This window comes from Leguminivora glycinivorella, chromosome Z, assembly GCF_023078275.1.
Source record: "Leguminivora glycinivorella isolate SPB_JAAS2020 chromosome Z, LegGlyc_1.1, whole genome shotgun sequence".
NCBI lineage: Eukaryota > Metazoa > Arthropoda > Insecta > Lepidoptera > Tortricidae > Leguminivora > Leguminivora glycinivorella.
In genome coordinates, this window is record NC_062998.1 from 9,786,000 (window position 1) to 9,812,271 (window position 26,272).

At 37.8% G+C, this 26,272-nt stretch overlaps 1 protein-coding gene across 5 annotated transcripts in view; it reads right to left on the reverse strand.

The window, feature by feature from the left end:
• Positions 1-26,272, reverse strand: part of LOC125240835 (hormone receptor 4) — a 62,426-nt gene that overhangs the window by 17,013 nt on the left and 19,141 nt on the right. For 2 of the 5 annotated variants that reach the window (XM_048148970.1, XM_048148971.1), the window contains exon 2: positions 3,498-3,602. In XM_048148970.1, the coding sequence (XP_048004927.1) occupies positions 3,498-3,602 (105 nt within the window). Of the gene's footprint in view, positions 1-3,497; positions 3,603-14,266; positions 14,829-26,272 lie in introns of those variants that run through there. The other 3 variants (XM_048148973.1, XM_048148972.1, XM_048148975.1) reach the window with 3 other exon arrangements.

Genomic DNA, 26,272 nt, shown 5'->3' on the forward strand with positions numbered 1-26,272 from the left:
TATGATTTATTGCTAACCTTAAAAGTTACGATAACAACAAGTACTTGATTATGTATTTATATAAATACTAGTTCTGTATCTCGATTTGTAGAATATAATTTGCTTTGCAAATCATACTTGTACTCATAAATGCAATCAGCGTCCGATGACATTTCGACTACTCACAGTAACGCCACGGTTCTTGAATGGAACCTAATACGCTTATCGCGTAAAAGTCCTTGAATGTTAAGCGGAATTAGGTCACAACGAGCCGAGTGAGCGTACTACGTTGTTTATTTAACGTATTCCAAGTAGCTTAATATTTATATTCTATTTATCAAAGTTTTCGTTCACTGTCGGAGCAATTGAACTTTTAGACAGGTGTCTTTGTGTAATGTTAACTATATTAAAAGTGTAGTGTAGTTAGTCATTGTGTGCGTTTAATGTTGTTTATTTAACACTTCCGTTTAGATATTTAGAATATTTATTACGACTAGATGGAGTTGGATGAAATTTGCCTCTGCTATAAATCGGGTTTAAATATTTACCACGAAGAGAAGGGATGGACAGTTTAACAGCTTGTACGAACCACAGACAAAAGCTACTAAGTCCTTTATATTATTTATATTGATAATTGTTACAAGTTTCTTATCAGCATTATGCAAGTACAAGTGCATCAGGCGTAGCGTGACGTGTCCTGACGCTCCTGCGTCACTTCACGTCACCCCGCGTCACCAGTCACGTAACCCCCGCGACGCTTAAAAACGCACGCACGTTAACGTAAACTTACGGTTATCTAGGCTTGTGTATCACGATTACCGAAATAACATACCACCTCGCTGGTATAAATGCAATTTAAAACGTCAGTCTTCGATGAAATTATGACGTTTGACCCAACCCCTGCAGAGGCCCCCTGTCAAAATCGTTGCCAATCTTGGCCTGACTTTAGTCGCAGCAAGATCCATAATAACCTAACCACAAAATTAAAATTTTGAAAAAACCCCCGACCGCGACCTAGTGGACCGATTTTCATGAAACATGGCTAAGAACACTCCCGACTAACACAGCTTTCAAATAAAAAAAACGAAATCGAAATCGGTTCATCCGTTCAGGAGCTACGATGGATCGGACAGACAGACAGACACGTCAAACTTATAACACCCCGTCGTTTTTGCGTCGGGGGTTAAAAAATGCTAGTAGGTATCCAAAACAGCTCCAAGTCCCAGGATAATTAATGCATCTAGTGGTATTAATGATAATTGCACCAGCTTACGGTCACGGGTACCCAGAGCGCGTGCCATTTTAAGCAAAAACTGCTTGCTGCGTCAGAGTGACTCATAAAATTTTTGTTTAAGGCCGGTGGAATATAAAATATTAATGTCCTTTTCATCTCTTATACACTTCTATGACAGTCTGACCAAAAAGAGTATAAATTAAAAAGTGGCAACATTGTAGTGTCATCCCTTTCGAATCAACGTGTGAGAAAACGAGACAACACTACGATGTTGCCACTTTAATTTCTACTCTTCTTGGTCAGACTGTCATAGAACTAATAGTTCGACACTTCGATTCTTTACACGGCTCAGAACCGGCAGAGCAGAGCCGCGAGGAAGCGTTACGTTGTATGACAGCTTACATCTTTCACTCATGTCTTATTCATGAGCACAATGGCAATAATTACGGCACCGTTTTAATGCTTTCACCTCTTTTACGTAAACTTTCTTTATCACTGCGAGTTCGCGTCGTCTTACATCATAATTACTTTTCAATGATTTAAACGCTTTTATTTATAGTTCCTGTTTTTTATCAATGCTTTTAGTCAAGTGTGCAATTTGACGGCTGTATAACATGATGAAGGCAGAATTTTTACGTTGGAATATATTTGTCGAAAATTTACACTCATCCATGCATTTAATTATTTTTAAACTCGGGACTTAATCGCGTATGACTACATATTAAACTGACCTCCAACATTTCAGGGACGGCGTTGTCCCCGTGGACTCGGAGAAATCAGTGTCATCCATACATTATGTTTGTATTCTTATTCCACGTATTAAAATATCTACAGATTATCATAAATGAAGAACTATATGTACATGTGCAATTGTGCATTCGATAGAAATAGTTCTAGGTAGGTACCATAATCATGTACGTACAGATTTTATCGTAGGTGTATTCAGTTAACCTAAACTTTTAGCAAAGGCAAAGTTCTATAAAAAAATACTTTTCATTTCTAGTTTTACATATAAATAACGGTAAACTATATCTGGAACGATGATCAACTTCTTATTCCACAAGTCCCGGATCTCACAAAGACTTAGTCCCGTACAATATTTCCCTTTCTTACTCGTAATTGTGTTCCAGAACTTGCAGAGTTCCCGAACTATATCCCAACCAGTATTGCCCACTGTCGCCTCTAATTCCGCGCATTCTGTGGGGGAAGGTGCGCCCGAACCGGAACTCTTTTATGATATTTTTCAACGGAGTGAAAGTCATTTCTCCGAAACCGGTCCGCGGTCTCTCACGGTCTTATGCCGTGAATTATTTAACTTTCGTTAGACGATGACGATTATTATTAAACTAATCTGTTTACGAATAGCTATCGGATTATGCAACGGTGTCATTTGCATTCGTAGAAACGTTTCAAATTGGATGTTTGTCTTGTTCAACGATAACCGCGCGTTTGTATTTATTCTACATTGATTTCATTTTAACAATATGACATTTATAAAATTTCCTGTTTTTTTCACATTTGAATTGTGTTTTAAACACGTGTCCAAGAAACAGAATGAGAATGAAATTACACGTAAAACGAAATCGAAAGTGAGCTGTCCGTGAGTAGAGTAGTGATGTGCTCAAGTAAAAAGTACAAAACGGCGTATAGTGCCCACAGATGCTAAGGTACGCTGCCTTTTCTTCGGGCGACGGGCGTTACACCGCTCTCGTGGAATAACAATAGTTGACCTTAGTTCACATTAACTTTAAAACCTTCGGGGCTAATATCTCGCGCTTGGGAAATGCAGCTCGGTAATGCATGAGGGACCTAAAGGCAGGCACAAAAACATATATTTTGATTCATTGAGAATTCAATTAGATCTGCAACGTGATGCCATTTTATTACAAATTCGCGCATCTCCGCGATTGACCGGAAACGAACTTGTCGGCGGCCCACTTTTGGAAATATTTATATGGCTGACAAGATCGTTTATATGCGTCTAACTCTAAATTCGTCTAAGAAGGTGCTCTCTTCCTTTATCATTTATAAATGTAACAAACACAAATGTAGAAACGAACATTTACAATCTTAAACATAGTGAGCAGTCAATTATTTAAGTCAAAATAGCTAGTACGCGGAATAAGCTACCGTCTAGGTATATCTGGCTATCCAAAATAGAGAAGGGTATTTCATTGCTTCATGTGCACCGAGGACCATCTTATTAGAATTTCTGATGGAAAGGACTTCACACATAAGGACCCTTCTGTAACGGAAAGCCACATATGATTATAATATTACTTACCATCGCTACTACATCGGGAGTCAACTTTCCGCCTCTTTAGTTTTAGGTCTTGGAAGAGACTCATGTTGTCAAGGTCACACGGGCCGCGGCTGAGTGTCATTATTCCTGTAGACAAGTCAGAAGGTAAACGTTAGATACAATGTCAATAAACCGATGCTTGGTAAAATACACAAATTCATTTACATTCAATTTAGGAAAAAACGCAAATATAACTGAAAAATATCAAATGATTTTTCTTTGCCGTTTTGTAATGGAAAAAAGGGTAAAACATCTCATTGACTATCTTTAGACAACATTTCTGCGGTTGGGTGATATTGCCAGAAAAACCATTACATAAATTTCATAGGTAGCCATGGCAATTACACCGCAGATATACTTTCTGTTAATGATCACGATCTGGCGGGCAAGCACGGTCGAGTGATAAAGCCTATCACGTCAAGCCGTCCTTTTCGCACTTTTTGTAAGAGTGATAGGGACGCACCGACGCGATAAGGTTTATCACACTAGTGCAGCATAACTACTTACGACGATGCGGGGTCGGGACAAATCTGCTAATGTAAAAGGGTCCCGACACTTTCGGGTAGACATCGGGCATCATTTCTGTATCGAACAAATTTAGGCAGCTAATGTCTTAAATTGATGACATTTGACGTCGAGAGTCAGCCTCTCCCCGCAGTGTTTCAGTCGAACTACTGATTGTACACGCCGGACCCCATATTTTATTCAAGATCGTTTACTATTACGCGTCTGACGTCGCCATTTTTTATGGCTTTGATAACGCGAGGAATTTGCAGAGTATGGTGTTGTTGCGTGGATAAAGTGACAATTTATGTACCTGTTTAGAATTTAATATTTTTAATTAAACCGAATCAAATTATCCATAAATTAATAGAGTACTTGGCTACATCTTTATGGCAGCAAAATGGCATTGGTATACTTTTTTTAGGTGTATCACCGAATCCAAAATTTTCACGTGAACATGTCTACAGATAATAGCAAAAATATTTTTGTCATAAACAATTAATATGATCATAGTTATCAGGAAAAACTTGAGTACATATTTTAAATCATTAATATGAAAGTATTGTTTCTCACAAATTATAATATAATGTAAATAATTGCCAAGTCTACAACACGTCTAGTCTGTAACAGTCACGAACGTCATAATCGCAACGCAAAAATTCATCGTAAGTAAGTCGTTCGTTAATCGGTTACCTGTTGCGTACGTCTCACTATAAATAGGTATCGAATTGGATATCACGCGATCGGTACCCGCGTGTGCGTCACTTGGCCGAGAGTTTACGTGATAATGACCGATATCGAAGCGATCCGAGTTCACTGGCTAACCCTAAACTATTCTAGGCTAGATCTGAAAATTCTGAACTTCTGGGGCGTAATGAACCCATGTGGGGATGGAGATATACGGTAATGATAGGAACGCCTTGCTGATGTAGCTATATCTTTATTTAGCGGGAAAAAAATTTGGGAATCTTGTATGTTCCTAATCAGGTTAATATCTGAATATTTAATAGGCAATATTTGGGTAGAAAGAGATGAAAGAAGAACCGTTTTTGATAATGTATATGTCATTTAAATAACGAAGCAGCTTATTATTAAAAAAAGGTAAGGTTACCGCTTAAGGGGACCTAAATCTTGACCTAAACGTTAAGCTTAAAAAAATGTACAATACCGAGAGAGATAACTATAAAATGTGTAAAATAGTATATACAGGTATAGATAGAAAACAGCAAAGGTTTACAACCTTGACTATTTCCGAGCGATACAGCTGATCTATAAATAAAGCACTTATTTACCGACACAGGTCATTTAACTCAGAAATAAAAATGTTTTCGCGTAAGGACGTTCACTCATGCCACCCGACCTGATCTAGTCTACATTCAAATCCGTATGTAAATTTAAGTTTTATTCTAAATTTTCTTTCTTTTGGACTCAGGTAGGTAACCTAAAGAGCAAAAACGGGCCTCTTTAAATTAAACAATAGAGTGAATGGAAGTAAATACTACTAGATATTTATTTAGTACTATATATTACTTATAACAGAACTCTGTCTCATTTAACATTATATTTTAGTAAGTATATGCATGAATTCTTCTTCTTCTTCTCGTGTTGATGGTTTATTTTTTTTTTATATCAAGCGGTATCAGAAGGTAGCGACGCTTAATGCCCTGTCTATCACGTCCCGTAGATCTTCTATGCATGAATTAATTTCTATAATAGATATCTCGTATCCGACTGACGTAAAAATAACATGACCTTCCTCCGTCAGTTAACAGGGTGGAAATACGTCATTAGGTATTTTATTTATAGCCCGCGCAGCCAATGCACTCTTACTCATCGTTTACTTACACAATTGCAGTAAACCTGACACGTTAGGTATTATCGACGTAAAATACCTTATCAAGATATACAACAGGCGACAGAGGTTTCTCATTAGTTGACCACGCCTAACCTTAATGGTGAACGAAATACATTTTTAGCCACCGTATACTGTCGTAGTAAAGCGGAACGTAGTAATTTTACGACCACGTGCTTTATGGGCGATTGATAAGAAATACATTCAGTGCCAACGTCATCAGATTTTTCTATTATAAAAGCAATTTCCGGTACGTATGATTCATCTTGACGTGGAAATCAAATTTTAGAAATAATTCGCAATGCATTCTTTCTAGATGTTAGTAGAGACGTCATTCGTTGGTAATAATAACGTCCCGTTGGTAATAGTAACGTCATCTCAAACAGCCTTGTAAAATTAAGTAAGTAAAAGCTGTAAGAAATAGGAGTCAATAAATACTATACGTCCTTATGTTTGTAGATATTTAGTGTAGGTAACATTGTAGTAAAATCAAACCTGGTTTTGTTTACTCGTGAAGCCACATCACTCTAATGATCAATCGAGTCGCTTAACTTGAAACTTGGGTAAATCCAACGGTCAGATTTTACAATTGTATAAAAGATGTTTCCTAAGAGGGTACAGCTAGAGTGGATTTATCTGAGTGTGAAGTTGAGCGACTTAATTCAAATTCAGACAAAGGAAAGCTTAAAAAAAAACGAGCCGAATGTCAAAGACCTTGATAATGGAGTAGACAAGCAACAAACAATTCGCAAGCGCTGGCAGACAACATTTTCGCAATAGTTTATTTGATCAAGTCCACGGTTATTTTTAGTTTAGGTCGATTGCACAAAATTTTACATCAGCGGGACTGTCTTATAGTTAGACTCTCAACAGCTCCGATTTGCTACTAAAATGAGCCACTAGTTTAAAAAAAAAAGAATTTGATTTAATTTTCAGTACTTGTCAAAAACTTGAAATCGACGAGAAATAATTAAGTAGTGGTCTCGCTTTTGAAAATAAAAGCTAGTATTGTTACTTACTAGTTTCCTGGTTATTTCAAAAGGACTAAAATAATCCAAATGACTCTTCCAAAATCTGGTCAGGGTACGTAGCCGAATGGCACAAACGCTCACAAAACGAAACGCTCGTAGATATCTATCTCTATCGCTCCTGCGTATTGGCGCGACAGAGCCAGACTACCTTTCGCGTCGTTTCGTTTTCGTTTCGCGTCGTCGCAGAAATGCCATTCGGCTACGGCACCAGTTCATACCGCTTTCCATGTAGGTACTACTTAGTCAAGAAGCCCTCACGGTCACGGGAAAACATTGATTATATCGGTTTTGAGAAAGGTATAGTGATTTTTGAACACATGCTTTATCAAGCGGTTTTTTTTTTATGTATATGGTCAATATGTAGACTACCTATTGGGGCACTTTGAATGCCAGTAACAGTCTACATTTTACTCGTCGTAAAAACTCTGAAACAAACTCCCTTCTCCATTTATTTTACCCGTTTCGAGTTGATTTAGGGCTATTGAACATTGCACAATCGTTCCGTAGACCTTTACTCAGAAAACTTGGCTAACCTTTGTTAGATTTTGTTTGTTTATAACCAACACATATGACCAAATGTCAGGGGCAGATGGTTATCAATGACTTGTTAGATTCAACAAACATTTATGAATAATGCCTTTAATTGTATGTCAAAGTTTCAAACTTAAAATATCTCTTGTGTGGTTGTCTACTATAATTAAAATTTTGGATATCAGGCGGTCTAGCACAACTTGCGCTCTCTTTCGCGAGTCCATACTTGAAGTCGCGTTTGATGTATGGACTCGCGCGCGGGAACGCAAGTTGTGCTAAGCCGTCTGTAATGAAATAGTCTCACTACAAACTCTCAAACTCAAGGATGTGTTTGTTATGAGTCTCGAAGCAGCTGTCGGTAGTAGGTCAGTCTATTTGTTTAGTGGGAACTAACAACCCATGCGTCATCTTCGGGTAAAAAGGCATTAGGTACATTTATTTTTAGTAAGGCACTACTGGCATACATACAAAATTAGAAGTCACAAACAACATATTAAAGTTTTTTTCGAGAAAGACATATACATATCGTCACTACTTTAAAAAAAACTTGTATCTTCGTCTGTCAATGAAAAGAAAATTGTAGTAAGTATGTATGGAATGCATATAGATTTACTGCGTTTTAACTTTGAGGAACAGCGTGAGATACGAGATTTTTAAAAGTAGTGACGATATGCTCTCATATTGAGCAGTTGTCAGCAGCTTATCTAGTGATCTACTGGTACGAAAGTAAAGTCAATTAGATACTCCGACATTTTTAATGTTGGCTAGCGTTGATTGCATTGGGATCTTCTTTTCTCTAGCCAAAGGACTAATTTCATAGAAGTCAGGATCGCCTTTAATGGATTGTCTGTGTTCAACTGAACCCATTCCATTCAATATTTATCCACCACGTAGCTATAGGAGGTACCAGCTGCCATTTTCTTTCTTCTAGGATAACTAAAGCGATTGTTAACTCAGTTAACTGAATACTCTTCATCCCTAATTCCTGTTATTGAAACTTTGAAGGAGCCCCTGATGTATTCGTTACAATGAATCCTGCTTATTTTCTTACTTTCACGTGCAGTTTATTATCTTAAGTAGTCGTTTTTTTCGTCTAAAACTAACCCGTTAGCCCGTCTGCAGGCCGTTTTGTTAAATTAAATTGTGGACTTGTCAAATTGAAATGGATCAAAGGACAAAGGAAGTCCGAAGGTGAAACGCAGGCGTGAGTCGAGTTCGTGCGGAAGCGGAGCCGCGCAGGGCCGCTGCCGCTGCCCACTTCTTGTTTACAAACTTTTGATTGAACCTTATGAACTTTCAATGTATATATGATCACTAGATGAATGAATGATTTACCCATTATAACCCGAATATTTTAGGTCTCGGATTTGAAATGAATCTCGTATATTGTTATTGAAGGGATTTACTTCATTTGAAGCTTTATCATGTTTTAACTTTTCCATGCAAAATTGTCATAATTATACTCGTAGCACCGCTTAATTAGTATCTACGCCAAATCTTGCACTTTAAGTAGGAAGGCGCCGAAGGCGCCCGGCTTAAGACTGCGTGCGTCGGGTTTCGCCCGACACTTTAAGTATGAGGCATTTGTCAAAGCAGACCCCAGGCTTTCATGAGCCGTGGCGAATGCCGGGATAACGCAAGGAGGAGGATGATGATACTCGTAGCACTTCTTAGCTATAGGTATTGGGTTAAGTTGACTAATACTAGTTTTTGAGCCCCTGTGATTCACTAGAGGCAATGAATGTTACATCAGTAATAGCACGTCTCAGCATCAGATATACGCTACTTAACAGATATACTTATTGTTAACTTGTGTACGCTTGGACCGAGCCTAGCTCGAGCATTTTGTTTCTGTATACTGTCAGCCTTGTGAATAACAACCGGTGATTATAAAGCGACTACTAATTTTAAACGGAAGTTGTGTTCTAGTAACAGTACATTGTTTGGCTGTCAAAGTAATCCATCAGGCTGAACTGGCTCGAGTATAAGCCGCTTCGGCAAACCTTAGACCGGAACAGTACGAAACTGCTCGTAATACACGAGTCTATTCGGGAATATGGTGTGGCTATAAAATCTCTGAGGGCTTAGATAAACAAATAAATCCAGAGTTTATTGAATTACAAATTTACAATGTAGGAAACAATGATCATATTGTTTCGATTCAACAATGATAGTACGGTACAATAAAAAGTAGAACTAATGGTTCAACTGTAAAAGGTTAAAATTTTATTGAACTTAAAGACATGGTGAGCAGGAAATACCGAACGATTTAAGAGCCGATATCATCCCATTAAGTAAAAAAAAAAAAAATGTATATTCATCAACGTAGTTCTAACTACTAATCATAAATCTCAATCTAAGAAACCTAGGAGAGCAGCTATCACAAACGACCGTATTTTTTGTCTGACATTTAATCCCAACATTTTACTGATGATCTTTAGCGCGCATCAAAACACTTTAAAAAAATAAGATCTACTCGCCAAGTGACAAGGTTAAACAAAATACTCGTTGTGTTGCATCATCAAATAAAAATGTTAATGCGACTTACAGCTATCAGGAAGTGCAGCTTCCGACCGCTGCGCCGAAGGTAATATGTAGAACTTATTGTTTTTTACGTTCATCTAGTAACTACCTACCTGTTAAAATTATAATTGATAAAGGCCAGAGTGTGAGCCAAATTTAGAACCGTTTACTTCCGTTGCACTTAAAATGTTGACTCAATATTGATGTATTAAGGTGTTAGAAATTATTCATAACATTTATATTTGAACATTAAATTCAACTACTTAGAGAAATTGGGAAGACAATTTTTGTCTACGCCTTGAAAGATATGAACACTTCGAAACAGGCTTGTAGTCGAAAGTTTTACAGAATTGCCAAACTTTCACATTGACTATGAAAATCCTATACAATGAATAATCAATGTTGAAAAAATTTGAAAATGGTTCACGATTCTCGGAGATATCGAGTAACATACGTACAAAAAAAACAGTCGAATTGAGAATCTCCTCCTTTTTTAGAATTCGATTAAAAAACACGGTTCAAAACAATGTTATTCAGAAGAGCTGTGTTTCTTTACAGTAATATTCTCATCTGTGGTTACGTATAACTTTTTTTGTTTAGATTTTTTAAGGTGGATTATTTCTCAGATCGGTTCCTCGCATTTAGGATATCGCACAAGGGTACAGATTTGCATCGCACATACCGGTCGGTGTAGGAAGTGGATTCAGTTCCGGACAATGTCAGTGTCGCGCCGAGGCCGCTTAACCCGCGGCCATCTTTTCAATGCCTTCGACTTTAAATTAATTGCAATTAAAAGTAGCGCTGAATGAAAACTCAGAAACGTTGGACTATTGCACCAATTTCAGCTGCAGTTAAATTTAATGGATTAGGTAAAGTATTGTTCCGTACTTTTATTGTGTATTTATTTATTTTTTAATGTGTTCTACTGCTAGAAAAAGGTCCTTTACTTTCATCCGCGCATCTTGGACTATGGCAAAATTATTTTGAACGCTCTTTTTTATCCATCAGCTTTTTCGTGGTCTGCTCGATGCATTGTTGTGCACTACGTTGATGTTCGTTCTGTACTTTTTTACCTTCAGGTCATTTGGCATACCTAAGGTGTGCTGAAGGCATTGCTGTTTCCATCTAAAGCTATGTAGATCATGCAAAACAATCCAGGAGTTGTCCTTGTCTTGATTTATGCCTCGGATTAAAAACTTTGTGTTGAACCTTATGAACTTCAATTTTATATATGACCACTAGACCAGTTCTTAGCTAGGCCGATTTTTTACTACGTCTCGGATTAAGAAATGATAATACATTCAGAAACTTTCATAGCTTAGATTGTGCTGTTTTAGTAAGTTTGGTCCTTAACAGCTCACAATCCAAACTTGTCAAGTTTGTAATCACATTAGTATAGTTTGGCTGCGGCTCTTGAGCCCGTACCGCGAGGCTCAAGAAGCGCCCCACCACGCGGCCTGCTCGTGCGGCCTCCGGTGCCGCCTTGACATTTCCCTTCCACATTCACGCGCTGAAACGTTCCATTTTTAAGCACTTCCGATCTAAACACTTCCTCAATTTTATTTTGATCTTGACTGGCGTGTTTGATATCGGTGTTTTGTTGATGCTTTACATATTTTGATCATTTCAATGTCATATCGACACGGTGTATATGATAGTTATTTGTTATACAAGGGGCCAAAGTTGTATTTTAACACACGAGAAGTAAAATACATTTGCACCCGAGTGTAACACAAAACTTTTCTCCTCACTATAGCGAGGAAACTACAATACAACGCAAAAAATGCGTTTATCACTGCTTTCAGTAGTTCCACAGGTGGTAAATCATCTTTATTACTAGATTCACCTACTTTTATCAATTTTAAAGCAGTTAATTTGACTTTATTCAAGGTCAAATTACTTTACCCACTAGTGGATAAAATGCGTTTTTACCCGCTGGTATTAAAGGACAAAACACGTGTTTCCGAGCTAGTGAGGAGAAAAATATATTTATTGTAAGAAATGTACATTTAACTGTTATAATGGAATATACTTAAGTTATGTGACTCTTGAGAAATACTTATTATTCACAAACGTTTATTTGCATAATCCATAGTAATAAAAGTATGATTTCTTTTTACTCTATGGAAATACTAACAATAAACAAAACAAATAATCTATGCAAACGAAGATTAATAACAGTTGTCCAAAACATACAAATTAGTTAACGAATACCCCTACACTATCAGATCAACGGTTGATGAAAAACACACGCATTGTTGGTCGAGTGCCATACCTATTAGAGCATAAAGTCATGACCGCGACTCCAGGTACTCAAAATGGCGAACAATGTATTCTCTAATGGCTCGGCTAACACGCCTATTATCATTTAAACTCAACGAGCGACACCGGTATCCTCCCACTACAATACATTGAAAGGAAGCAGTGACATTCAGTACCTTTTTCGCTTTCACTATTGGAAAGTGAGCGTAAAAAACGTATTTCGGCAACGCCAAAATGGCGGTCGGTCGTCGACCTCACCGAGTCATAGACCATAGACAAAGGGGTGGCCATATTGTGGCGAAAGTAAAAGTGTTGTCGGTCATAGAGTAACGTTACGCAGTCACGATCGCGATCCACGAGACGATTCGGGAATGTCACGGTTACCGCTCGAGCTATCTTTTGTTTTGCAACGGAGAACGGTCTGCTTCAATCTGTTTGGTACATAGAGCAATTTATTGTTTTTGCACAATCCTGCGATTGCGAAAATCATGTTTTGCGGATGCAAAAGTGGCCGTGAGATTGGCACTTTACGTCAATCACTTGCATTACAGACCATGTTAGACAAAACGTTTCAAAACCTTTCATTGCTAGAAATATTTTTCTTAAGTATATGCCATAAGAGACACCGAGAATAAAATCAGGAATACGAAGTAAATTTAAAAGATGTGAAGATGGTGTTGACTTGTGGGAACTAAACAAGTCACTAGGTACCTAAATTACTATATGACACAAACAAGAAGACAGTACATATACAAATACGTACATACAACTTATGAATCGTAAATATACACAATCATCAAACAAAGTAAATGGGAATTTTACCTACTGTCCCTGGAACTATTTTGTCTTTCTCTAGAGTTGACAGTTGATAATGTCAACTGTGTTTGCTAGTTTTAACCCTCTATAAGTCATTAGCGGCCACGTACTTGAAATCATAATTAAAAACGCATCTATACAATAATAATCACGGTTAAAAATTGAAAGAGCCAAATACCACGTACCGTATGCTCATTATTTTTGTTCTATAGCTTAAAGTACAAATAATTAGGACTATAAACGAATAAAATCATGAATATAATAAAATCTAAGCTCCAACAAAACATAATAAATGACGCATTATTCTACTTACTTATAATCATTTGTTTATGTATAAGTAAACATGTAATGGAACCCGATACTTATTTCATAATTTTCTACTTAACTATTAGGTATATATGTATAAAAACAGAAAAATATGTTTAACTGTAATAATACACACATACTCAAACAAACACTAGCAGATTAATATTTTTTTTAGAAATGACACTATTGAAATATAAACTCAAATCAAGGTGGTAATCACAGTATAACAATAAAATCTGTGTCAAGTTCCAAGAAATGATAGAAGTGAGTTATGGGTTAGTCCTTCAAATTTATTAATTGCTGAAAGCAATTTAGTACTTGATATTACATATTATCTGATACAACGTTTATCCTTCTACTACTACTACTTACTGATACATATGTACGACTGTACGTACTTTTCTTCTTGTCAAATCAGCCTCCTTTTGAATAACTATCAGAACGAATTTAAACGATTTTCTAATATGGAATTAATATGAAACCGATTTGACTGACGTCACGGTCAACTCATTTACTTGATACATTTCTATCCGACTTATTAAATAGAAATTGAATTTAAAAATAACTAGTTACTATGTTTTTCTTATAATTATCTGATATTTTACATTTCGGTCCCTATTTCAGTTTCAAACTATCAATGAAACGAAAATGGTACTCGATGTCTCGATCACTGGTGCGAGTAGAAGCGCACGGAGCTCGTAGCAATGCGCGTAGCAGTTGCTACGAGACTACGAACTGCATCTGTCAGTTGCATCGTTATTTTAATCTAAATATATTTACTATACAACTTATATGTGATAATAGTATCGAATAGTATATATATATATTTTTTTTTTAAATTCGCATCGCATTTAACAAACATGGATAAAAAATATCGCAAAATAAAATATAGAAATGAAAGGAAAATGTGTAAATGCAATATTTACCCATCGTGGAAGTCATGTTGTGCAGTCGGCGGTGGTGCGCGGAGGCGGCGCGCGCCTCGTCCGGCCCCAGCTTGCGCGCTAGGGCTTCGGGAGCATCCCTCGAACCAGCTCCCAAATTCACCGATTCACCTTTTTAATTTACGTCTCCGAAAATTTTTGGACACACCAACTCTCAGCATAGTTTTTCAATAAGCACTGGGTTCAGCATTCGGTCGGCGCACTTCCTGTGGAGCAAACGCGAGGGTAGCCGGTGGTCCGAGCTCGCGCTCCCCGAACCTCTCGATTCGGCAAAGTCACGATAACGACTGCGCGCGAATGTCGTCATGTCGAAATTCGAAACACTTTCACCTAAATATTCCGCCTCCGTTTCGGACGCGGGCGTCGCTCTCGACGCGCACGCACACACCGCCGGCGCCGTCAGTCCTCAATTACGTACGCTGTAAAAATTGCGTCAGTGTTTTTCGTAGTCGACCTTACGATCGAAGAGTACGCCGCCGAAATATAGTCATCTCGCTCTGGTACTTATTCACCGTTACTATAAAAGTTTTTGTTTCGCTTTTTTATCTGAGCGCGCACACACGCGCGCGAGTGCGATTTCGATAGCGAGGTCGTTGAACTGCCGAAAAAGATTTCTTTGGTATTAAAAAGTTGGTGGTAAGTGTTGAGTGTTAGGATGGGTCCTTTGCAGTTGGCGTATGGCGATGCCGGTGCGCGGGCGCGGCGGGTGGCCGCGGCGGAACTAGGTCAGCTGCGCCTGCGCCGGCGAGCGCTCCCGCTCCCGACGCCATCCATCCGGATGATGCTCATAATTTCATTAACATCCACGTTTGTTTCTCTGTTCCATTTAGCAAACTTGATGCGTTGTAATTACAAAAATATAAAAAGGTATGAACCGATGATATTCCAAAGACACGATTATAGCAGCAGATATCTCTTTCGTAACACGGCCTTGTTTACGGTACTGTTTACGACTCAAAGTACCCGCAATGCAATAAAATCAATACAAGTTGTTATTTTAATGATCGAATGTACGCAATGGGCGCGTTGGTTTGACGCTGGGGTTCGCTGGCGTACATCATGACAACAACATAACCTACTCGTAGCTGAGCGGCCGTCGGTTGTTGTCTGAAAGGTTAGGCGGGCCGATGGCACACTTCGGTGTTGGATTACATTATAACTGAGTTCATTCGCATCGACCGCGATTGTGGTTGCCTATCCACGAATCTGAACAATGACATTTTAATCGTTACTGTTTGAATCGCGATGGATTATCGAAAACGATGGGTGAATCAGTATAAAAACGTAACATAAATTTCGGTACACCGTACCTACTAGCTATTCGTTAAAAAGGTTTGTTGATCTATGTAGATAAGTACTAAGATACCCACGCGCGCTGCAGGCAAGTGCGCGCCAATTGTCACGTTTTTCCATCGAAATGGGCCAATGGAAATTGAAATATGGTATTAACTATTAATAAGACTGACATCCTCGGCCGGTGACCGCCGCGTCCCGCCAGTCAGGTATCGCGGTAAAATTAGCGTGCGCCCATCGAAAGTGGGTTAACTATTCTGCTTCGCTAGCTAAAAACGAAGTATGCCTCATTAGAACTGATGGCAGTTACGCCCTTTTATGCTTGCACGGATGTTCCTATACAAACAGGCCACTCGAAACATTGACGCAACAATATGTACTATCCATGGAACGGGAGAAAGCGACGCGTAACCCATTTAACACCGAAAAACAGGAAGCCCCGTCCTTTTGGCAATATATCATGCTCATTTCTCAGGAAATATGGCCCCATTGAAAGAGACATACCAAAATTGTAAAAACTTTTATTAATATTTGACGATTATTATTATTAAATATCCATAATAAGTATAAGTATAATTGTTTTTCTGACTGTCGCTTTGTTTAATACCTACCTACAACATGGCAATGTATAGAGAAGTAGAATGCTTATGTTTACACTACTAAAGAATGTTAACCAAAAAGGACGAACACAAGTGGTGTTAGCAAATATGTATTAGGGAAGGTCTGTGAGAAAAATGACACGAATATCAGTATCTAATATAAACAGAGAGAAATATATTAAACGACAAGTTCTATGTAAACAAGTTTCGCAATGCTATAAAGGGAACCATTTCGGTTCTCATTTGTTATCAGTTTAGTATTGGGTCATATCGATGAGTGCGATATCGGTACTGGGTTTCACACGGCCCGCAGCAGACGGGATCTGCACCGTCATGGTCGCACGATAAACGATAAAACATCAGGCCGTCCCTATCGCACTTACAAATAGTGCGACAGCGACGGCCTTTTGTTTTATCATTTATCGCGCGACCATGCTTGCCTGCCTGTTCGCGTTGAACGACCTGCCTTATGGATACCGCTAATCTTGCAATCTATCAACGCGGATGGCTAATTATGACAAACACATTGCACGACTTTAGCGATAAACATAAAATGTTTAATTTAAATCTATATTTTCGTTACTTGGAGAAAGTATGTATAATTTTTCGACTGACTTATTTTTTTCATTTAGACATATGTTTATAATCTGGATTATTTTAAAATCACGTTGCTTCCATTTTTATTAGAGATACATTTTGACTCTACACCCTATTTGGAAACAGGTATAAATTATCTGCCAAGTGCAGAAATATGAGGTATAATTTCTCATCTTTCCTTTCACTGGCACCACAGAAAAAGCTATACATTACCTTGATTAAACCAATTAATCCGCTAGTTGAACCAATTACGAACAGTCCTTAAGAGGAAAACGAGATTGGTAACTACTTGCGATATGCAATGTGCATTGAAAAATAGAAAATACGAAAAAGAAATAGTTAATACTATCAAGGACGATATAATACCGGGACAGACAAAGCCCATACAAAAAAGCGTACCCCTGAAATGTATGAAACAGGGCCTTATAGTTTCACGCCTAAAAGGCCCTGTTTTGCAGCCTGGAAGTGGCCAATATCATATTTTCTCAAATATTTTTGCGTGTTTTTCATGACATGCTTCTTTATTTTAATATCATGATATCACATCACGTCAATACACATTTTGAAAAAAAAAGGCATCATCATCACTGTACGTATGATAGTATTTACTGGGTGGCGCTAAACAATTTAGGTACGATTCTTAGTATGAAGATCGTGAATCCATACTAATATTATAAATGGGAAAGTGTGTGTGTCTGTTTGTTTGTCTGCCTTTCACGGCAAAACGGAGCGACGAATTGTCGTAATTTTTTAAGTGGAGATAATTGAAGGGATGGAGAGTGACATAGGCTACTTTTTGTCTCTTTCTGACGCGAGCGAAGCCGCGGGCAAAAGCTAGTCCTATATAAATCATCCTAGATACTATCAACTGTTAATTTTGCCGTAACGAATAATTAAACATCAATTTGCTCCAATCTAAATCCGCCAGTTTTTATTTGAGTACGCCGGTGAACCGAACACTGACCTATAATAACCCACTTAGGTGTCGGCTCAGTAGGGGTTAGAAACAATAGAAAAGCTACCAAGCGCGGATCCAGCTTCGTGCCCAGGGGGGGGTCACGTGGTAAAGGCCCAGGCCCCAGAGGGGGGGTCACGTGGTCTATTTGTATGGCCAACCTAGGCTCCAGGGGGGGGTCATGACCCCCATGACTAGGGTTGCCAACCGTACTATATAATATAGTACTGTACTATATTTTGGCCAAGCGTACTATATTCTATATGAAACATATATAGTACGCAAAAGTACTATATTTTTGGGGTCCATGCCAGTGGCGAATTTACACTAGGGTCAAACCGCCAGGAGCGGCGTTTTGATAATGAAAAAAATTTCGCGCTCGCTCCGCTCGCGCTTTTATTCAAATTTAACCTTCACTGTACATTTCATTACTTCGTTCTGACCTGCAAATATTGCAGTTACGTATAAAGCCATCGTTGTTTGCAAACATTTGTATTTTTTCCATGATATATTAAATAATGACATTTCTTAAGGAGATTCTCTACTCCGATGAGCTTCGATTTGAATCCATTGGTATTATGAATATTACGATAGTTTCTAAATAAATTATAGTTAATTATAGTTATTAATAATAGTTTATAAAGCATATCATATTAACAGAATCGTCATTAAACAAACTAGCATCCCATAATTAAGTACCTACTTCACAGCTCATTGATTCTGTGATATTTAGCAATTAGCATCAAAGTTGAACTATTTTAGGACCGAAACTGGTTCTGTGGTCAAAATTTTTGCCTTAATTAGTTTAAAATTAAAATCGCTTTTGCATTTTTATAAAAATCTAGATTTCATTGAAGTAATGTTTTTAAAACAATGTCAAATTTCATAAAAAATATAAGAACTTATAATATGGGTATTCTTTTTTTAAATATGGGTCTTGTAAAAAAAGTAAGTAGGTAACTATTGAAATTAAAAGAATATTAATAGGTACGTAAGTAAAAATTGCATACCTGTCAATAAATTTAAAAAATGTGAGCTTGGCAAATAAAACAATAAGTTGGGAAATGAACATTCGACGGAATAAAATTCCGCGAAACGTGAGTGTCGACGATACTTAAATAAGAGAACCACTGAAATAGGAAACCTAAACCTAACCTAAACCTAAATATATAGGTCTATGAAGAGAACCAATGCAACACAAAGCTTGTCAAAAATCGATGAAAACCGAATGGAGCCCCTTAGAGTGGACAGAAAGAACGATATCTACGACTTGGTTATTGATTATGTGTACTGTGTACCGTACTATATTTTATTTCGGTGTACTATATTTTTTAGATGGAATTTTCTAAAATACTATATTTCCCTAAAAAAAAGTTGGCAACCCTACCCATGACCCCCCCCCCTGGATCCGCGCATGAAAGCTACACGATCTAGGCCTGTAGCTCTAATGTTTTCATTCGAAGTCGTGACGTAAGCCTCTTTTTGTATGGAATTTTGAACAGAAACACATTATCTATTGCGTTTTGGAATGAAATTTACACTAGGGATCTGATAGCCACCTATGACGTCATCGATCGCGAAGCACCTGACCGATAAACTGGATATTATTATGATGTTTCCGCAAAGGCCAGTGCCTTGTGACAATTGAAAATTCGTCGAGTTGCACGATAACGGGGTGAACGACCTGACGCAAGTAAACAGCTTGACAATGCGATTCCAAATAATGAGTCTACCTACCTACTGTAATTACACCTTCATATGTATATGTACATCGAACTGCTTACTCTCAATATAATACGTTATATTTAACTTTTCCTCTATTTAGTACTGAGCAAGGATTATTTACATAGGATTTACATACTTCATACTAAGAATCGTACCTCGATTTTTTAGCGCCACCTATTAAATACTATCATAACTACACTGATGATGACTACAATTTTTTTAAATGTGTATTGACGTCATATCATGATTATAAAATAAAGAAATATGTAATTTGAACACGCAAAAGTATTTGGGGAAAATATGATTTTAGCCACTTTCAGGCTGCGAAACAGCGCCATCTAGTTTTAAGACTAAAAGGCCCATACATTTCAGGGGTGGGCTTTTTTGTATGGGCTTTGTCAGTCCAGTATTAAATCGTTCTTGGTACTGAGCATGGTTTTCTTTGCTTTGCAGATATGTATTTCAGCAATATTGCTAACTTTGCTCTTTTGGCAGGCAAATTTATCTGTGATGAATAATAAATAACGCATTCGCATTGTTACGTATTCTCTGAATATGGCACAGATATTTTCATGTCTTTTTATGGATTTACGAGTACCATTCTGTTCATAAACCCAAGGGAAATTAATTATCAGTATTGGGTTTATGTAGATACCGAAAACTATTTGTATGTACCATTTCAATAACCTTGTTCCGTGGAAGTAAACTATAAAAATATGTATTAAATTATACACGTAACTTTTTCAGTAAGTAGAATAATAACACTCATACAATTGACATCGTATTTTTTTCGCTAGTTTATTTTTTGATATTAAGTTAAATAGCTACTAAAAGTTTAAATACAAATGAGGTTTTCGTTTTTCAATACAACCCAGACATCATATACAAATATCATATTTTCATTGTGGTTAAAATGACGCCATTTTGTCATCACAGCACATAAAAGAGAGTAGCAGTACAGTAGATTGATAGTAATATATTATGTACTAAAATGAAATGGACCAGGCGAAAAAAGTTTTCTCAGTGAATCATTGTCACTAACTAATCCCACGCAGACGAATAGCGATCGAAAGCTATTGATTTTTATAAACCGATTATCGATTCCAGTCGACTTAACATGAAAAGACTCGATCAGATAGACATGGTATCGACCGATTTTGCTGTCGACATGGCGGTCGGGTGTTTCCTATTTCGGACCCTAGGCAAGACACCAATCGCTAACGGTCCATGGCGATAGTAGTGCAACTGGCTCTGTCAGCATTTATGTTTAACTTAACTCTGTTTATGTTCAACTGAAGCTTTAGTAGTTTCATCTGTCCCCTTTATGGGATACAGGCGTGATTGTATGTATGTATTTTGAACAAAGTTAAACAAAAAACCATATGGTATATCAAGAAAATTTATCTTTAGATGGCAACACTGATTAATATTTAATACTTTTAAGACACATCAGTTAAATAATTTATGAGTCGTATTCTCAACTGAGGTTCTAAAAATTTTTGATCCTAGCCACGGAAATAAATACATAAATATTACAGGAAATTCTTACACAGATTAACTAAGTCCCACGGTAAGCTAAAGATGGCTTGTGTTGCAGGTACTCAGACAACGATATAAATATACAAAATACAAATACTTATATACATAGAAAACATCCATGACTCAGGAACAAGTATCTGTGCTAATCACACCAATAAATGCCCTTACCGGCATTCGAACCCGGGACCGCGGCCTTGCAGGCAGGGTCACTACGCGCTAGGCCAGACCGGTCGTCAAAATTTGCAGTAAAGGACAGTAAATGAACTGTGACTACAAAATTAACTATGGGCCAATTGTGTGACAGTAATTCTCTATACATATACTCGTTCCTCTTAGGTTGTACTTAATGGTAAGAGAGATGACTAGGATACGCTTCAGAGCGTCATCGACTGGGCACTTGCCTACGGGCCCTTGCTTTCGGAAAGCGTAATAGGCTTTCATTGAATGCCACAATGCACAATAGTTCGATGTCATTGGCATCCGCGATGTGACTAACAATTAGCCGAACCGCGTTGCCAAAAGCCAGAAACTATGTGTAATTGTACCTATATCATTCAGACTAACAAGCATTGAATATTAGTTCAGGTATTTTGACTAACGACACGTAAATGATAACTGATTTTGGAAACGCTAATGAAATAATGGTAGCCGAGTGGACATAACGCTGCCGGTGAAGGAAACCAGCCGCCACCAGTCGGCCTAGCCGAATGACAATCGTTGACGCTAATAGATGCCGATCGAATCGCAGTCTCTGTCGCGCCAATACGGAAGAGCAATAGAGACAGCTAGAATAACGATATTATCGTGAGGATTTGTGCATATAAATAACTACGTACCCTGCATACATCGAAGAAATTCAAAGGTGTATGTGAAGACCGCAATTTGCTACTGTAGCCCGAGCCCTCTCATGCTTGAGAGGAACCCTGTGCCAATCAGTCGGACGTTTATAGATCAACTATTTAATGAAATATCAGGACATATTCTGTGGCTAACGGTTCACGAGTTATAATTATCTGTAAAGTATGTATTTAGACCTAAGGGTTGATATAGATTTACTGCAACCCAACTGTAAATAGAATGAGAACTGCATGCCGCGTTGCAGTTGGCGTATAGTCAGGGTCCCCAACTCCCCATATGATTTGCGCCTAAAAGGTATCGGCGAATAAGATCGCCTATAATTATTTTTCTTTTACAGCCCGGTAAAAAAGAGCAGAGTTTAAAAAGTAACAACATCGTCGTATCGTCCCTAAATCAATTTGTGTGAGAAAGCGGGACGGCAGATAGATTTTATTTATGGTACTAATGAACATACCTAATATAAGCTCATTTACAACGACAAAAGTATGAAATTATGAAGGTAGGAAAGGTTAACAACTGATCCTTCTTAAGCGCCAGTACCATAGGCAATTAGGCACATTTCAATTACTTTGCAATTTGCATGAGTATGCTTTTAATATTGTGAAAGTCAGAAATATATTTTCCTTGAAAGGAATCTATTAATATTTGATAACAATGCTTTATTTACTTCTATTTTAAATAAAGGACTTGCGCTCAGGAATCGCTTTTGCAATCAGGACTGACTTTTAGAATATGTCAAGAGATTCTAGAAAATGTGCATGCATTTTCAGCGAGGAGCTACGTGTTTCATGAAACGATCAATACGTTATGGGATGTACGTTGTCTGTGACAAGGTTCAAGCATATTTAGAACAGCGTATCATCTTCTCTACTGAGGTTGCTGCTGTGTATATATTTGATTTGTTTATTTAGTTAAATAACATAATCTTTACCCGAGGTATATTACTTGTTTTAGTTAGTTCAATTTATTTTATTGATGTATGTAAACTAGTTGAACGTTGTAATAGGGCCGGTATCGAAATCCTAATTTAAGTGTGGTACGTATCTAATGCTACAAATGGTCGCAGCACACATGTTATATAACCGGTGCAGCGCTCGTGACGCGGGCCCGGCGCGCGCGCCTAATTTCACAACCAACCACCACAGCCGTTTTCACTTTTTCGCTGTCAAGAACGCGCGCAAACGATAAACAAAATAACATTTCGACCGTCACTGCCAACCGTCCCGTTCGGCCCAACAAGCCTCAACCGGCAAGCCTCCATCGAGCAAAATTAACTAATACGAACTCCACGATTAGGTCCAATTTGCATCGCTGCCGAAGAGCAACCTACGACAACTGTAGATACGCAACACGTAGTACAAACCGCGAGATAGAGGGCCTTCTAGTGGTAAAGGCTAACCGTCATTTTGAACTTTAATCCTCAACGGATAGTATCCTAATTTATCGAGCAAGTCGATGTGATTAATGACTTTACGGCGTACATTTCTATGTGTAGAAACGTCGAGGCTGTTCATTGACCTCTTTTTGGCACATACGAGTACACCGCAACTACACCGTGCGACGAAACAAAAGACCAATTTGAGATATTAGTTAGTGGAACCTTGATCCGAACGAGATTGCTGCGTTTGCTGCAACCGTTGGGAACACACTCTCGCGAGCGAACTTTTATAACATAATCGGGTGGTTTTCGTAGCCGCTACGCGCGTAGACTTCGTAGACTCTAGCTACGTTTATAGATCATTGGTTTGGTTCATTTTTAAAATGGGATGTTTTTAAAAATGTGTATGTTTACGCATGAATAAATACTTCTTTTATTTTAAGCTACGTACAAAAACAAGTAAACCTATAAGTACTTCGGAAGTCGGCAATATCTCTTAATCAAATATACTGCAAACAACTGTAGAGGGTCCTAGCTAGTCCCAAGTTATAATTTCTGTCGACTAATTTAAGGACGGATTAGGTTTTTACTCATCACGTCAATAGCAAATGCATCTCGTTCATACTCAAATATTAATGTGAAATAGAAACGGCTAGATTCGCAGGTTTCGCACCTTAACCAATTTTGAAATATTGGCCGCTATGTTCTTATAATCCGAATTCCGTTTGTTACATAGACACTATTGTGTTTTTTAGAAACAAAAGGCGTTGTATACCAAAATCTGCTTACTCGCCATAATGATAGCGGTTACAAAGGCTGACATTGCCTCTCACCGGCACGTAACGCGGTTATGTAAAAGTTCTTTGCCCTTGCTTATCCGGGACGGCTGTATTAAAGATGTTTTAATTTATTAGCACTTGTAGTAAAGGTTATGTAATCTTTAAAGAATACACTAACTGTTCAACTTCTAACACACTCAACTTTACCTGTAATTCTTGATGTTTCGACAAACAGTTTTTTTAATTTACGAAACTTTCAAATGAATTTGACATGATATAATTTTGGAGACCTCGTACCAGAATGGAATTTGCATTACTTCTTTTGATATTTCTCGGATATTTCCTAGACCCAACACCCAGACCTAGACCAGGGTGGTCCAGTATGTTGTGTTCCTTTTTTTTATGTATGTTAATAACCTACTGGACATGACATAGATACTATATTTGACGAAACCTGTGCTGTGGATTTTTTTTGTATTTTTTTTTCCTTATTTATTCAATAAAGGATTACTTTTATTTATATCTTTCCTAGAACTTTTACAACATTTTGAACATCTTCAACTTTTTTTCTTGTAATATTTGGGGGTGAAATGGGCGACGAATCCGTATAATAGTTTTGCGGGCCAAACACAATTTGTTTGGTAATTGGTCGATTTAACATCAAAATCTTTCCTACTTAGTACGTTCTTACTTTTTGGTAGAGAACGTTCGGTAGCTCACACGCGGGTGTATGAGGAAAAATAGTACGGTCAAACAATTTGAATCCTAGGCTACTGTAGAACCTTTTCACAGTAAACTTCAGAAGGAATTCGATAGCAAATACAGCACGGTATCAATAAGACAGGGTTCTAGAGTGGCCTAGGATTCTAATTAGTTGACCGTACATACTTATTTCAACCGCGCGTGCATCCGCATCAGCAAGCGATAAGAGGGTTAAGTACAGTTCTCCATACCTACAATTATTTTATGGAACATATTTTTTGCACAATTTGATGTATATTTTTTTTTATTAAAGCTCGTTTTTTTGAGAGTTAGGATTATTTATAGATGGGTGCTATCATAAAAATCAGTGGTACTTGACGTCTTAGGTAGATAAAAATCAGCGCGTCGCGTCGCACCTAAAGGAGGTTGTAATGTCACTGACAGGTAGAGATAACCCCCTTATTCATTTTACTAAAGCTAATAAGCCGGTAATATTTTTTTCCCTTTCCTTCTATCCCTTTCCATCGTACCAATACGTTGGAAAGGGATAAAAGATTTTTATCGGCTTGTCAAATATCAGCAAATTGGGTTAATTGATTTATTGTTACACGTCTACTCACATTAAAAGCGGAATATCGGCGCAGTGTACTGACATTAAACTGTTTCAAGGCGACGCAGTCTCATCAGTGGCAAGTATGATTATATTGTAGGTAAGCTTTTTTTTACGTTTTGAAGGAAGTAGAATAATACTTTTTTTTCCCGCACCGTCGAAACTTCATAGGGCCATATTTACTGAAAAACTTCGTACGATACACGTGCGAAGCGGAAATTCGTAACTCATTTCGATTTAAAACATGTTTGTCGCCACTCTTTTCGAATTTCCTTTCTTCCGCAATTGTATAGTACTTAATGTACTATTTCGACACAATGCCTGCAGTTATACAAATTATATTGGACCTTTTTTTCTCATACGACAAAGACCAAAGAAAACCAGATAATTGTGATTTTCCTTATGAATATTTGATATCTAGTTAGCATAGTCAGTTGCATCTTTTGCCGTTAGCTTGACACGCGTTCGCTTTCGTAAGGGGGCCGTCGCATCTTTACGTAAGGCGCCACGACGCAGCAATGTCATTGGTTATATCAATACAGGGTGTCATTTTTAAAACCGGAAATATTTACTGGCTATGTAGAAAAATAAATTCTATTAAATTTTAAAAAGTTGCATGCTTTTTCAGTAGCCTAAACGGCCATGTGCACACACCGCCACACAGGGTGACGTCCTGCGCGGGGTGAGGCGGGTTGATCGGGCGATTTTTAGGGTTCCGTAGTCAACTAGGAACCCTTATAGTTTCGCCATGTCTGTCTGTCTGTCCGTCCGTCCTCGGATAATCTCAGTAACCGTTAGCATTACAAAGCTGAAATTTTGGGTACCAATATGTATATCAGTCACGCCAACAAAGTGCAAAAATAAAAAATGGAAAAAAATGTTTTATTAGGGTACCCCCCCTACATGTAAAGTGGGGACTGATGTTTTTTTCATTTCAACCCCAACGTGTGATA